Genomic DNA, 14,307 nt, shown 5'->3' with positions numbered 1-14,307 from the left:
TCACAGAGGGGCAATATCTCTGGATGGATGGGAGCATGTCTTGGATGAAAAAGTGTCCCTTAAGGCTGAGGTTAGGGTGAATGCCATTTAAATGTACTGTTAAACATGTAATGCTAATGTGTGCTGTGTTTCTCTGACAGAGAGGATACTCAACCAAGCACGAGGTACGTCAGTTCCACTTCACATCCTGGCCAGAGCACGGTGTGCCCTATCACGCCACGGGACTGTTGGCCTTTATACGAAGAGTGAAAGCCTCTACACCTCCTGACGCTGGCCCTGTTGTGGTCCACTGCAGGTAGTTATGTGTAACCAAGCAACAGCTGCCACCTGCAGTGTTAGGAAACCAAACAAACAGTTACCTTCTTTGTAAATATGAGTGGTGATCAAGGTACATTTTTCAAAAGATCGACAAGAAATAGTTATAAGAAAGTAATCTCTTGGGAGACTGAGACACACAGAAATTTGAAAAGGGAGCGTCCTGTCCTCGAGAACAGGGACAGCAGTCAGCTTTTCTCTTTTAAAAACCCCAATTACTCCTCACAATATTGGAAAGGTAAAGTTTTTCATCTTCTAGCCTTTTTGTGGTGGCGCACCTTTTCCTGAGTTTACTGTCGAGTGCTTCTTTCTTGTTGCTTTTAAAAGTTTTTCATCATGCCGTTTATCTCTTTACTGAGGTTTTATATAGCACCTCTTGCTTTCTTTCACTTTCTTTCTTGTTCTATTTTTCTTTCTCTTTCTTTCTTGCTTTCTTTCACTTTCTTTCTTGTTCTATTTTTCTTTCTCTTTCTTTCTTGCTTTCTTTCACTTTCTTTCTTTTGCTTTTTCTTTCTTTACTTTCTTTCTTTTGCTTTTCCTTTTCTTTCTTTCTCTCTTGTTCTTTCTTTCTTTCTTTCTTACTTTCTTTTAACCAACTGGAAGTTAATATTTAGAAGAGAAAAATCAGATGTTTAAAATGAAGACTGGCAGCAATGTACATTGATGCAAACTCCTCTCTCAGTCTTTTTAGTCAAATCTGGAAAATGTTCTATTAATACAGTACTTTTTAACACATTCACTGTTGTATTTTTATCTGAGATTGTATTGCTAGCTTTTTATTTTGTTTAAAAAGAAGTTTCAACACAATGCACAGCTTCAACTCAATGCAGTCAATGAAAAAATCAATCTTTCTGTTGACCCTTACATTGAAACTTTTAGCCCTCCTAAAGACTCCCCCATCCTCTTTACTTCATGTATCACTGATGCCTTGTGCTTCCTGAGCAGACCTGCCTTGTCCTAAAAAAATAACATTTTCTTTTACAAGTCAAATATCAGGCAATGCAATGCTTTAAAAGTGTACACGATTCCTAATGAAAGATGTCCTTTGTGTGCCAGTGTGGGGGCGGGCCGCACCGGCTGCTACATCGTGCTTGATGTCATGCTGGACATGGCCGAATGTGAAGGCGTGGTGGATATCTACAACTGTGTGAAAACCCTCTGCTCCCAACGCATCAATATGATCCAGACAGAGGTCAGGTCAAGTGCATAACTGGGAACTGCTTCACATTCAAACTGACTCACACATATCACAGATTTCTCACACATATCTAGAAGGTTACATCCCTGACCAAATAACAGTAACAGCTCTCCACTGGAAACATTCTACAGAATCAGATTTTGTAAACATTTGCCCCCCCCCCTGTTGTTTTGAAATTCAAAGAGCGAAGGGGGGTGAATTATCATACTCCCCCTGTGGGACTTATGTAAAGGTCATCGCAATAGTATGAGAAAAAAAAAAGACTCCCATTGTCTTTCAGTGTGCTGCGGAGGCACGTGCTGTTCTTTAGATGTGAGGATATTTTCATATTCAGCCCTTATTATGTAAATCCAACATTGATTTAGCACTTATTACATTTGTAGTCACTGGCAGGGTGCTCTCATTGAATGCACAGCCCATGTGTTTGTTTACCTAGAGATTTGTTTTTTTCTGTATCTGCTTTGATAGACCACCAACATTAAAGCTTATGTTTATTTAAACCATGAAAGACAGTACAAATATGTTCCATATGCATATGTTAAGTCTATTTTAAAACACACTTTCACACACACAGACTATCATGTTCTCTGTAACCCACGGGAGTACACATGTAGGCCCACACATGTTCAACCACGCAGCGCTTAATTGTGTTATATATTGTCCCTTCAGGAGCAGTATATCTTCATCCACGATGCTATTCTGGAGGCCTGTCTGTGCGGGGAGACGGCCATCTTAGTGAACGAGTTTGCAGTCACTTACAAAGAGATGCTGCGAGTGGATTCCCAGAGTAATTCCTCTCAGCTGCGGGAGGAGTTTCAGGTCAGGACGGTCACCTCGCACAAATACTCAGAAAAAGTGTCATTTTGTAAAAAGTATGCTGCCATTAAACCAAGGAACATGCAAACACATAGTGTGGCCTACATCGCCCACACACTGTCATCAGCATCCAGCATGGAAATGATTAGATACCACCGAGAACATTTTCACTTTAATGCAACATTTAAATACTTTTATTTCTACAGTTACAACAACATCAGACTCAAACTAACCACCCTGCTCTACAACATGTTTCGTTGTTCTGCTCTTTTTAGATCTATTACTAGTGCTCGTACTTTCTCTAATAAAAACAATAACACAGTCGTTTTATTCATTGCTGTTGGTGTTTTCATTCAAATGGAGAATACAAAGGGAAACATATTGATACTCCATTATAAGCATGTCTAGTTGTATTATATTTGCATAGACGCGTTGCATATATTGTGCTGTGGACTGGACCTAAAAGAGTTTCCTAGGAGCATAAAAATAGCATCTCCTCTGTAGTGGAAATAATGTACTTCCCTGCACTGAGAATTTGAAAGAAGCAGTGTTTGTGTTTGCAGGATTTTGTTAGATTCCCTTCGCTTTTGATTCCGTGTGATTGTCATTGAAATCCTCTGCCTGGTGCTTTGTAGGACTGCACTCTCAGAACATTTTATTAGATGTTGATTAGGAGAGAGGAGAGCCAGCTGTGTTCCCACATGCTTCACCTGCTCTATCCACCTCCCTCCGCTGAGCTGTTCAACCAGCAGCCGCATCGATTTCAGGTTTAGCATTTCAAAGTAAAACAGGGAAAGGCATATGCTCCCCTCCCTCTAAATTTAAACAGTTTAACAGTCTCACGCGACATAGGAAAATCTAGCAGATGTTGCTTAGATGCAAAATAATAGGGAATTGTAATGAAGGTGTTTTACACACTGATTACAAACTGTTTATTGTTCTTAAGGAGAAATGTTCACCCCTCACTTTGATCTTACACATTAGTTCGTCTGACTTTGTCGATGAAAGCCTCCTCTCCACCGCCTTTTACTCTGTCATCATGCAGAGAGCAAACAGCACACAGCCAGTACTGGGATCAGCAAGTCACAGATCTATTATTGATGCTATGTATTATTTATCCAAATATATTTTAATGTAGTCTTGTGTAATTACAGTCTAATGAATATAGTTCATCAAAGACACAAAAACAATAACTTTATGACATTACCTTTTATAATACAAGTGGCCTAACTGATGTTTTTTAATCAGTCTGTGTACATGATGTTCAGATTTACTTATCAGATTGTTGGCATCCTCCACATCCCAGCCCTCCCTCGTTCTGTCTGATTCACTTCTGTCCTCCTCCTCCTCTCTAACATCTTTGACTCCTGCGCCGTTTCTCACCGCTTCTCAAGCCTTCCATCTTTTAATCGTTCTTCCCGCCTGCGCTCGCTCTCGACTCACCTCTCAGACATTTCCATTCACAGACGCTCAACTCTGTGACCCCCCACCTGGATGTAGAAGAGTGCAGCATCGCTCTGTTGCCCAGAAACCGAGAGAAGAACCGCAGCATGGATGTGCTGCCGCCTGACCGCGCCCTGGCCTTCCTGGTCACAACTGAAGGTGAAAGCAACAACTACATCAATGCTGCTCTCGCCGACAGTTTCCACCGGCAAGCTGCCTTCATTGTGACCCCTCATCCTCTGCCCGGCACCACGGCGGACTTCTGGAGGCTGGTCTTTGACTACGGCTGTACAGCCGTGGTCATGCTCAACCAGCTCAACCAGTCCAACTCTGCCTGGGTAAGGCCAAAGTCCTCTATGTTGTTTTATTCCCATTGATTGGTTGAAACTGTAAGGTTAAACTAACTTAACATATGTCTTACGTTCACAGCAGCTTCAGTTTGCTGTAAGAGTTTTTACTTTCAGTCTTGAGTTTATCTGAACTTTACTTGAGACTTTTTTTCCTGACATACCCCGCCCTCGCTTCTCTATCTGTCTGTGCTTAGGATTAGTTCCTTCATGCCATTTTGTCGGGCTTTGATCCCTGACCACATTGATCTCAAGGCACGACTAGATAACACCCCTCCCATATTTCCCCCCCTTCCCCTCTTCAAGTGGCGTCTCTGCAGAATAGGCTTACATTAGCCTACAGCCACATCTCAGGGTTCTTTTTGTTGGCGTCCCACTTTTTCTCATCAGCATATGTTCTTCTCTATGCTGCAATACTCCCTGTTCTCTATTTGACACTTACAATGAAAGCTACAATAACGAGCAACATATGATTCAAGTTCAAGATTTAAAAAAGAAAAATCAGAGTACAAAGAACAATCTATTAAAAGTAATGTCATACATTCATTTTTAAGTGGAGAATTCAAAGTAGTTAAAGCATTCTGAGCAGCTTTGTTGAGCTGTTCCATTTGGTTGGAGCTCTAACAGCGATACCTCATCTAATAAATATGGATTTAAGGGCTCTATCACAAAGTGAGGCGCTGTGATGACAGAGTCTTTAAAAGTAAAAAAAAAAAGATCCTAAAATCTTTAAAGTAAATACGTGGAAATGTCATCATATCTCACTGTTGAACAAACTGAGCTATCCCTTTCAATATAAAGACAAACAGATCATTGCAACAACCCAAACCCAACTAAAATAGTATAATGTTAAGTGTAATTAATAAAAAACATAATGATTAAATTTCCTTATATTTCTCAGGTCTGGAGACAGACTCAAGGTGACTGTAGTAATAGAAGCCTCTTGAATAATATAGATCAAATAGAAATATTGTCAGAAAATCAACAACATTGTCTGTTATTGTGCCAAAAACTGGCACAACTTTACAAGGTAAGTATTGAGCCATTAATTAATTTCTCTGTTTGGTTGGCGTAAAGCTCTGGGAGATGGCAGACATCCAGTCCTTAATGGCAGATAAACAGCTGCGCAGAGATGATAAAGCTGATGAATAATTCAACCCTTTCAGGCAGGTAAAAATGGTCATAAGCAAAATTAAAATAATAAAAAAAAATCAAGCTGTCAATCAAAGTAGCCTAGTAAAAATTGGAAAGAGAGAATTTGTCCCAAAACAGATCCCTGTGGTACGCCAACTGGGGACACGGCATGCGAGACAAACAAAAGACCTAAAACTCCACTTAACACACGGTCTACCAGAACTATAAGAACTACCATAACAGTCATTTGGACTGCTCGAACATAATGTGTATATAATTTGGATTATCAATAAAAAGAAAAAGAGAATTAATTGGTGGAATAGGTAAATATACATCAGGACATTAAATGAAAACTATAATGATTGAGTGTTTTGTTTATTTTATTTATTTACACCAAGAGACATCACTCTCTGAACCTGCTCCTCCGTCAGAATCTTCCTCATCAAGGCTCTGAAGCAAGGCTAAAGCCTCCAAAGCTGTCATTCTCTTTCTACGTGTAATTTGTGTCTCTCTTGGGGTTAGAGTAAAACTTTAACTAGGTTTTAGCTTCACAGAGCATAAAGAACAAACACAACAACAGAGCCTTAATAAACATTTATAAACTATTAATAAACCATCTATAAACATTAATAAACCATTTGTAACCCATTAATAAACCATCAATTAACCATTAATAAACTATTTATAGACCATTTATAATCCATTGATAAACCATTAATAATCCATTAATAAACCATTAATAAACTATTAATAAACCATTAAAAAAAACATTAAGGCATAAAAGCAAAACGTACACATTTCACAGTGTCAAATTCTGAATGTTAACAATTTAAAATAGGTCTTTCATCTTGTAAAAGCAGGTGTTTTCTCATAATTGTAAATATTGCTTTTGCTTAAGATCTATGTTGAAGTTTTGTAAAATGTTTCTTTAAAAATGGTTTTTGGTGCTCAGTGACTCCACTGACACACAAGGTTCAGTTATACAGTCTAGTAAGTTGATTGTGATGATAAAAAGGAAGTGAATGAAAAGGAATTTAACTGTCAATGAACTAAATCAACAATTTAAATCCATCCTTGTATTCTTAGTGTGGAGTTGATGGGATACAATCGCTGAAATCATATAAAAAAAAGAATCAGTAATTTCCTCTGAAAGCTGCTGGTTAATTTATTTCCCCCTTGACACTGGAATCATTCTCTCTGGTTTTATACTCTTCTTATATAAAACGTCAATGTTGACAGTTTTACAATAATTCAATTATACCGTCTAATTACCTTGACCTCGACTTTGTCAGGCTGGAACAACATTAACTAATTTTTTTGACTTGATGAATATGATACGCTTAATTAGGGGGAAAAAGGATATCAAAGATGGTTTTCAAAGTTTGGCTTTGTAAGACCCCTTGAAGTTTGGTTGAAAGTGAAAAAGAAATTGTAAGTACCCCTGCTCAGTCCCATTCCCCCACCCCACCCCCCGCAAAAAAAAAAAATCTTTTCATCTTGTTTCAACCAGTACAATACTGTTCATTTGAGGTGGTCTCGCTGAAAACGAATAAATCCCCACTTCAGGCATTTATTGCAAGATGTTGTTATGAACTCTGGTGTAGAGTTCATTTATGGCGCTGAAGTACTTGGTCTCCCTCTGGTTACAATTTGTCAAAGAACATTACATCCCTCACTCCCGAGCTGCCTCTCTCCCCTTATTAACATCAATGTTCAACTCTGACGTGTGACGTTTTTATGTTAGTTTCATTCTTTAAATTCTCCTTTCTTTGACAACCCTACATTTGTAGAGTAAATAGCCTCAACTACAAAATAATGCATGTGTAAAAAATCTGTTTACTGTATGTGATACATGTAATCACTGATAGTTCCCCACGGTTTCTGATTGCCCCCAAACCTGCAGCCATGTGTTCAGTACTGGCCAGAACCCGGTCTGCAGCAGTACGGGCCTATGGAGGTGGAGTTTCTGTCCATGTCCGCAGACGAGGATGTCATTACTCGTCTGTTCCGGGTCAAGAACGTAACCAGGGTGAGTCACCACACTTCCAGCAAAACACCTGCACAGAACATGTTGTGCCACTCTGTGGTATTTCACAAATGACGGCTTGAACCTCATTTCAAATGCATTAGCTGTGGTCCTCTGTGAAATTTTTACCTACAGTACATTTAGAGCTGTCAGCTGTAATGTGCATCTAAAAGCCTAACACAAGTCGTCAAATTGAAAGTACTAATTCTGACTTGGCTGTAATGAAATACCTGATAACGTCAGATGTGATTTGAATATCTTTACATCATTTTGTGTGTGTGCAAACTCCGAGGTGGAATGCTTCACTGGATGCTCGATTTCTTATCAGTTGGAAAAAGTAAACTGTTACATGTCCTTATAGGGTTCTCATGCATACCCAAAAGCACATATTAAGCGTTTGGTCAAAGGAGGAAAAAACAAAAACAATCAACAAGTAGAAACACTTCAGATTTCTTTGTACAGAGCAGTCAAAATGTCGAAATCTATAAACTGATTATAAATATTGCAACAAGCATTGTTTTGATATTTAGTTTTAACATATTGACTGTAAACATTAGATTTTCCCATAAGAGTCATAAACATAAAAGATGTTTTCAATAGACTAGAAAAGCCCATTGACATGCACACAATAAAGGTCAGCCTCTGCCTTTTCAATTGCTTCTTGTCATCGCCGAGATAGACGTCTTCCCTCTCACCGGTGCCTGTTGGCATATTAAAGAGGAGGGCTTATCAGACTGCAAAGCAGAGTGGCTTTTTGATTTGTTAATAAACACTTACATACAATAAAAAAAGTATCTGACATTTACAGAATTATGAAACAGGCTAAATCAAGAACTGTACTGATCTGTTGTGGGGAACAGGGGTTGTCCTTGTCCTCTTTATTAAACTTTATTCTCCAGCTGTGTGCATATGTATGGAAACAATTATTTTCCCTTCACACACTTGAACACTCCAGTCAGTGTTGGTTGATTGTGTGTGTGTGTGTGTGTGTGTGTGTGTGTGTGTGTGTGTGTGTGTGTGTGTGTGTGTGTGTTTATGCAGATCTGGTTGAAGTCTGGTAATTTGCATAAGCACATGCATGCTCTGCTCAGGATTTACTGTCAACCAATTATTAAAGGAATCTGTATGCAAGGCATTTTCCCAGCTGCCATCAGGACATAAAGTGTCCAGAACTTCCTCTCTTGATTGGCATCCTCACCTCCTTTTTTTTTTTTTTTTTTTGATTGCCCTTCTGGTTCCCCTCTCTACCTGTGTCACCTTATTTTATACTCGGTGCACACCACTGTCAAGGAGAGGGCACCATAACACAGCATGGGAGAAATCAAATCACACAGAAATAACACACACCATGCCCTCTCTGGGTCTCTCTCTCCATTCTTTAGTGTGTATGTTTCCTGTGTGTGACAATGATATACAAGGGTAGGGAGTAAAAGTCAGAAGAAGTGCACTGTAAGCATGGAAATGTGTGTGTTAGAGAGTTGTAAAGAAAAAAAAAAAGAACATTGTGAAAATCCCTCCTCCTCCCAAGCAATTCCTCCATGCATCGTTGGTGTCTCTGCCAGCCCAATTTGCATGACTTACAGTTCTCCACTGCTCCTTAAGTATTGGGTGAGATTCTACAGGACAAGGTTATGAACACACTGGGACCTTTTTCACACGCAGCTAGGGCCGTGCTTACACCTGCAAGCCCATAGATCTCAGAGTCAGTGTGCTGAGCGAGCACAGAGGAGAGCGCCAGCACACAGCTTGGGGAGCACTCAAACCCGGGTGTTAACTGGCACTTGTAGAAATACTGAAACAACCAAGAAAAGTAACACTGCAGTACAGTTATACTCAGGTTTATTTCTATTGCATGTAAAGCTGCAAGAGGGCCAGTTGGTGGTGTGTCAGTTCCAGTTCCAGCGTTGGTCGGCGTATCGTGATGTTCCAGATTCCAAGAAGGCTTTCCTCAACCTGCTGGCGCAAGTGCACAAGTGGCAGAGGGAATGTGGAGAAGGCCGCACTGTGGTCCACTGCCTGTGAGTAATCTGTTTACAAAATGCATCATGTTCTGTAAATGAAGAGAAGGAGACAAGGCAGGAATAAACACAGTCTCTGCCTGAAAGGCAGTGAATTAGCGCTGGTGAAGAGTGACATTTAAAAGTGCATTAAAACCAAAAAGCGTATTCACAGAAAGGAGAATCACAAAGATGTGTGTTCAAACAAGCTGAAGCATGTCTGATGAACTGTGACAGAGACTGTTTTGTTTGTTTTGGAACCCTTTATTGCTCGTTGCATGAACACAGAACAGACATGGAGACATATAGGGAGAGGATATGAAATGACCAGACATTTCTTAAAATAACCCGAAAATAATAACATCCAGAAAGAAGGAGACAAATAACACATAAATAATAAACTCCAACACCCTGATGTCATAGCAAACAAAATATAAACAAGTATTAGTTTTGTTTGTGTCTGATGACGGAGACATTTTTTTCTTCTTTTTCTGTGTTGTTGTTGTGTGTGTGTGTGTGTGTTTGGTTTAGTGCAACATATTCTTTCTAATGCTGTAGAATAGAAAATCATATCGTGGTAAGGTGCAGTTCATGGTGTGGTGGGCTCCTGTATTTGTCCTAAGGCCCCCCCCTCCCCCCCATGCGCCCAACCGCTGATGAATATGAATGTGGTGTCCAGCTCATTGTCAACCCATCACACGTTTCTCCCCACCGCCCTCATCCAAAAGCACATCACTCAGCGCTGTCACACAGTGTTACCCACGACAACCAGGGAAAGAGATTATGGAGATCAAATCAATTATGGCTTAATTCAGAATGCTATGGTTCTCACTACAGTAAATCCAGGACTGCCAAAGCACTGACGACGATTGATTACCTTAATATTGCTTGTATACGCTGCCGAGGCCGCCATGCCCACCATTCCCTGCCTCAGTCTCAGGAGGCGGGGAATGGATTTGTCCTCCTCTTGTTTATTGATAATGCCTTTCATTTATAACGACCAGGTAAATATCTTTTTAAGGAAACGCCACATGGTGTTGTTATGTCTCGATTTTCTTCCACCTTTCTGCCTATCTTGTCTTTTTATGTAGGTATTAGGATATTGTGAGCACATGCTGTATGATCTGTATCCAATGGAGGTTTTTTTATGAGGTAGCATGAGCACGAAACAAAGGTTATCAGATTACACACAATCTGTCCTGCTTCTATGATGTTATTGTCTCCCAGAAGCCTCCTAATCGCATTAGGAGGTGTTTTCCCTTTAGACACAGCGATATGTTTGTGAATATCAAACTTTGCTGTACATACTACACTGTCCATGCAATGTTATTAGATAGAGATGGCTTAATTTTAATAGTAAAAGTCTAAACTTTAAATGTGACTAATGGAAGCAAAATCATTCTTACATGCATTAAAGGCAGGCTCGGTAATTTTCGAAAACTAGCATGATTTTGAAAGTAGCATCCTCTCTGTACTCCCCCAAAACCGCACCCCTCACTTACATGCACTCCTGCCATTGGTCCAGAAACAGATTTCAGCTCATGCATGCATGGGGCAGGACAGGCTTGATTGGTTTATAAAACGTGATCGATTGCCGACATTGGTCAAAGTTTCTACGTGTTTAGAACTGCTCCAGATGACAGATTTTTTTTGTTACGTTTTCACATGTATTATTAATTACTGTCAGGACCTAAAGACAAAAAAAAGTGTATCCGGAGAAAATTACCTACCTTGCCTTTAAGACACAAACTAGCTGTTAAAAAAAAAGAAGGCACCTATCTAAGTTGTGAAAAATGACTGTATCTTCTCCTGTTCAGTAACGGCGGCGGTCGCAGCGGCTCCTTCTGTGCCTGCAACATTCTGCTGGAGATGATCCAGTACCAGAACATGGTGGACATCTTCTACGCTGTCAAAACTCTGCGCAACTGCAAACCCAACATGGTGGAGTCCCTGGTAAGTAAGGGGTTAGAAAATATGAAGTAAACGAAGCATTTTTTTCTTTTCTTCAAAAGCGGTTTGTGTAATTACTCTCATGATTTCCCGTCTTAACTGAAGAATTGTTGTGTTTTCTTCAGGACCAGTATCGATTCTGCTATGACCTCGTCCTGGAGTACTTGGATTGCTTTGATGATAGATAGCAACTAAATGTTTACCACAGCGGCAGCATCCCACGCGCCGCAGATTCGATTTTGATGCCACCCAGCGACCCCTCTAGTTTAACGTTTGGACCTGCAGACTCGGCACTGAAAGGAGTGCAAAAGAAGGAGAGGAAAAAGAAAACATGGTCTTGGTTTTAACTGCAACCTTTAATGTACAGCTGTGATTTCCTCCATGTCGGTGATGTTTATCTATTTTGATATTTTTTGTGCTTCTGTTGGTCCTCTTTGCCTCCGGACTTCAGCTCTTTTGTGCTAAAGGTTTCAGCAGCAGCAAAACAATACCGCGGGTTACAAAATGGACCTGTCTATTCTGAGGAGGGGTCACGTTGACGAAAGGAAAGCGATTGGATGAAAGACCAGACTTTGAACAGGATTTTAAAAAGGTTGATGAATTTCCCTCACTCTTAAGAGCTACATACAACAGCAGTCTACTGTGGTTGTGGCATGACTTACCTACCATACCATAAACTGCCTTATATTTGATGCTAGGACAGATTTATTCAAACCACTGAATACATCCAGAAGGTTTTACTGGTGTAAAAAACAGCAGCAGGGGAATCTTAAAATGGCACCTGTAGGATTAAGATGAAGCCCAGTCCTGAACAGTATCAATGCAGAAACTGTGTAGTTGTGAAATGTGTTGTATTTTGCCATAATGTCTGTGCTGGATAACCATGTGTGCTATAGGTGGACGATTCCAGGGACCACAGCTCCAGGGCCCCGAGCCACCACTGGAGATTCTTTTCCCATTACTGTCACAGTGCCAATCCCACTGACTCACTTGAATCCTCTGATTACTTTGTTCTTGATATATGCCTGCAAACATTCAGTATTTTCCACGCTCTGAAGTGATTGTATTGTTAGCCCAGCGGGGACGAAAAAGAAGGAGCAGATGTAGAAATATACTGACCTGCCATAGATGTGTTTTCCATCAGTGCTGTGGTGAAGTGTCGACGCCAGTGCTACATCGCAGATTTGAGTCTGAGTCATTTTTGTTTAATCTTTCATTGTCGGAGGCATTTAGATGAACTTTAAACGTGTCAACACAAGGTAAACAAGTTGTCTGAACCCTAAAAGTGTGTAAAAAATGGGCATTAACATTGTGTAGAGGAGAAAATGCTACATTGAGTCGCCTCTCACCCATGAAAATCTGTAATTCTTTTTAGTCTCATAAAAGTATTTTAAAAAAAGGTTTAGTGAGAAAAAGTTGCCCATGGAACCTGTTGTTTTAAAAAAAACACTGACTTGTTGGACATACGAAACCCCGCAAAATCTCAAATCAATCTGCATCAGTAATAATGAGTCCGCTGATTTAAACCCCCTGCTAAAAAGACACTTGACAGACAGACAGGAACAAATTCACTTACTTCAAAGAAAGACAATAATAGTCCTACACTCCATGATTAACCTTTAAAATCTGTTATTCTCCACTGCGTCTCCTGACACTCCTCAAAGTGCAGGTTTTGAAAGAGGGCGTCTCTCCAGGACCTGCCCTCCTAAACAAGAAAAGATACCTTGAAGCCCACTCACTCTAAGAAGAGGCAGCGAGGTGAACTCTGCTGCTAGTTTGGCAGCTCACGCTCTGGTTCAGGTGAAATATGAGAGGAATCTTAACAGTTTCCCGACGTCAGCAGGCTCCCACAGGTTCACTGATAGAGCAGCTCGTTTCTGATAAGGATGAAGTCATGAGGAAGCTGAAGGGAAGTCAGTGATCTAACGCAGGGTCACTGGAGGAAGTGCCTGGACACTTTTTCTAGAGGGTAGAAGGACTGTGTACATACAGATGTATATTCTGTTCTGTGAATACTTTGTGAATAATATACTATATGTTTCCTGAGAGTAAAGACGTACAGTAAGTTACCACTACATAACCACCAAGGTGAATGTGCTGTAAATGAACATCTTGTGAGTTTTATTGACAGAAATGTTAACAAGTCTGAGTAAAACACATCTGTTAAAGCATGTATGAATCCATTACATTTCATGAAGTTAGTTTCACAATATTCAAATCCGCCTTTTTTATTTAAGCCGCAGTGTTTTACAGAAGCTACAACTGTGTGACCGCATTGTTCTTTAACCATTCCAAAGCTTTCTATTCTCTGAGTCCTGTAGATTTCACTTGTGCGCCTCTGTATGAACTGAAGGAAAATGACTACTGTGTTTTTGATCATTGTATTTGTGAGGGAGAGATGTGTATTTAATGAGAGACGGACGGAGAAGACATGTATTTTGGGGATCAATCCGAGAAGTAACAATAAAAGAACAAGGGGGGGGGGGAAAAAGGAGATGTTTGGTTGTCATCATATCATCGGATGTTCTGTCAAAAGATGCAAACACAGCGAGAAAATCCAGTGTGGTTTTTATAATTGGTTTGTCAGCAGAAGCAGAGAGCTGACAGCTGGGTTGGACTTTCTGTCCATAAGCCTCTGACCCTCATGCGGTTTCTCAGACGGATGTGTTCTTTTAGCAGCTCCCCTCGCCTTGAACCACATCGACTATTTGATCTTGCACTCTCTTTTTAATCTCTCTCTTTATTTCTTTTCCCTTTTCATCAACCCCTCTCTTCCTCCCACCCAACCTCTTTCTCCCTCCTCATCTAACCTTCCTCCATCTTCAACTCCTCTTCGATCACTTTCATTTCTTCCTCCCATCCTTTTCCATCTCCTTGCCTGGAGTAAGGTGACTCCAGACCGCAGACTTCCTCTTTCACCCACAGCCGTGATGAATAATGCAGGAGTCCTGCAAACTGATCCAGTGTTTATAGCAGAGGGACAAACCGGATTAATTAGAGGACAAGACCCCTTTAATGCTGGTTTCGAACACTGAAAGGGCCTCTCCAATTATTTTGCTCCAATGGTAAAGAAAAGTGCAC

At 40.4% G+C, this 14,307-nt stretch overlaps 1 protein-coding gene across 6 annotated transcripts in view; it reads left to right on the top strand.

Annotated features, from left to right (window-relative positions):
• The window catches only part of ptprub (protein tyrosine phosphatase receptor type Ub), a 147,862-nt gene extending 136,283 nt beyond the window's left edge, over positions 1-11,579 (top strand). For all 6 annotated transcript variants that reach the window (XM_079344468.1, XM_079344464.1, XM_079344467.1 and 3 more), the window contains 8 exons: positions 141-295; positions 1,372-1,507; positions 2,183-2,332; positions 3,796-4,110; positions 7,157-7,282; positions 9,140-9,297; positions 11,094-11,229; positions 11,352-11,579. In XM_079344468.1, coding sequence (XP_079200594.1) covers positions 141-295; positions 1,372-1,507; positions 2,183-2,332; positions 3,796-4,110; positions 7,157-7,282; positions 9,140-9,297; positions 11,094-11,229; positions 11,352-11,414 — 1,239 coding nt within the window. In that variant the 3' untranslated portion in view covers positions 11,415-11,579. The remainder of the gene's footprint in view (positions 1-140; positions 296-1,371; positions 1,508-2,182; positions 2,333-3,795; positions 4,111-7,156; positions 7,283-9,139; positions 9,298-11,093; positions 11,230-11,351) is intronic.
• The last annotated feature ends 2,728 nt before the right edge of the window (positions 11,580-14,307 follow it).

Source organism: Symphodus melops (assembly GCF_947650265.1).
Source record: "Symphodus melops genome assembly, chromosome: 5".
Taxonomy (NCBI): domain Eukaryota; kingdom Metazoa; phylum Chordata; class Actinopteri; order Labriformes; family Labridae; genus Symphodus; species Symphodus melops.
This window is presented reverse-complemented; position numbering and strand designations above follow the sequence as displayed.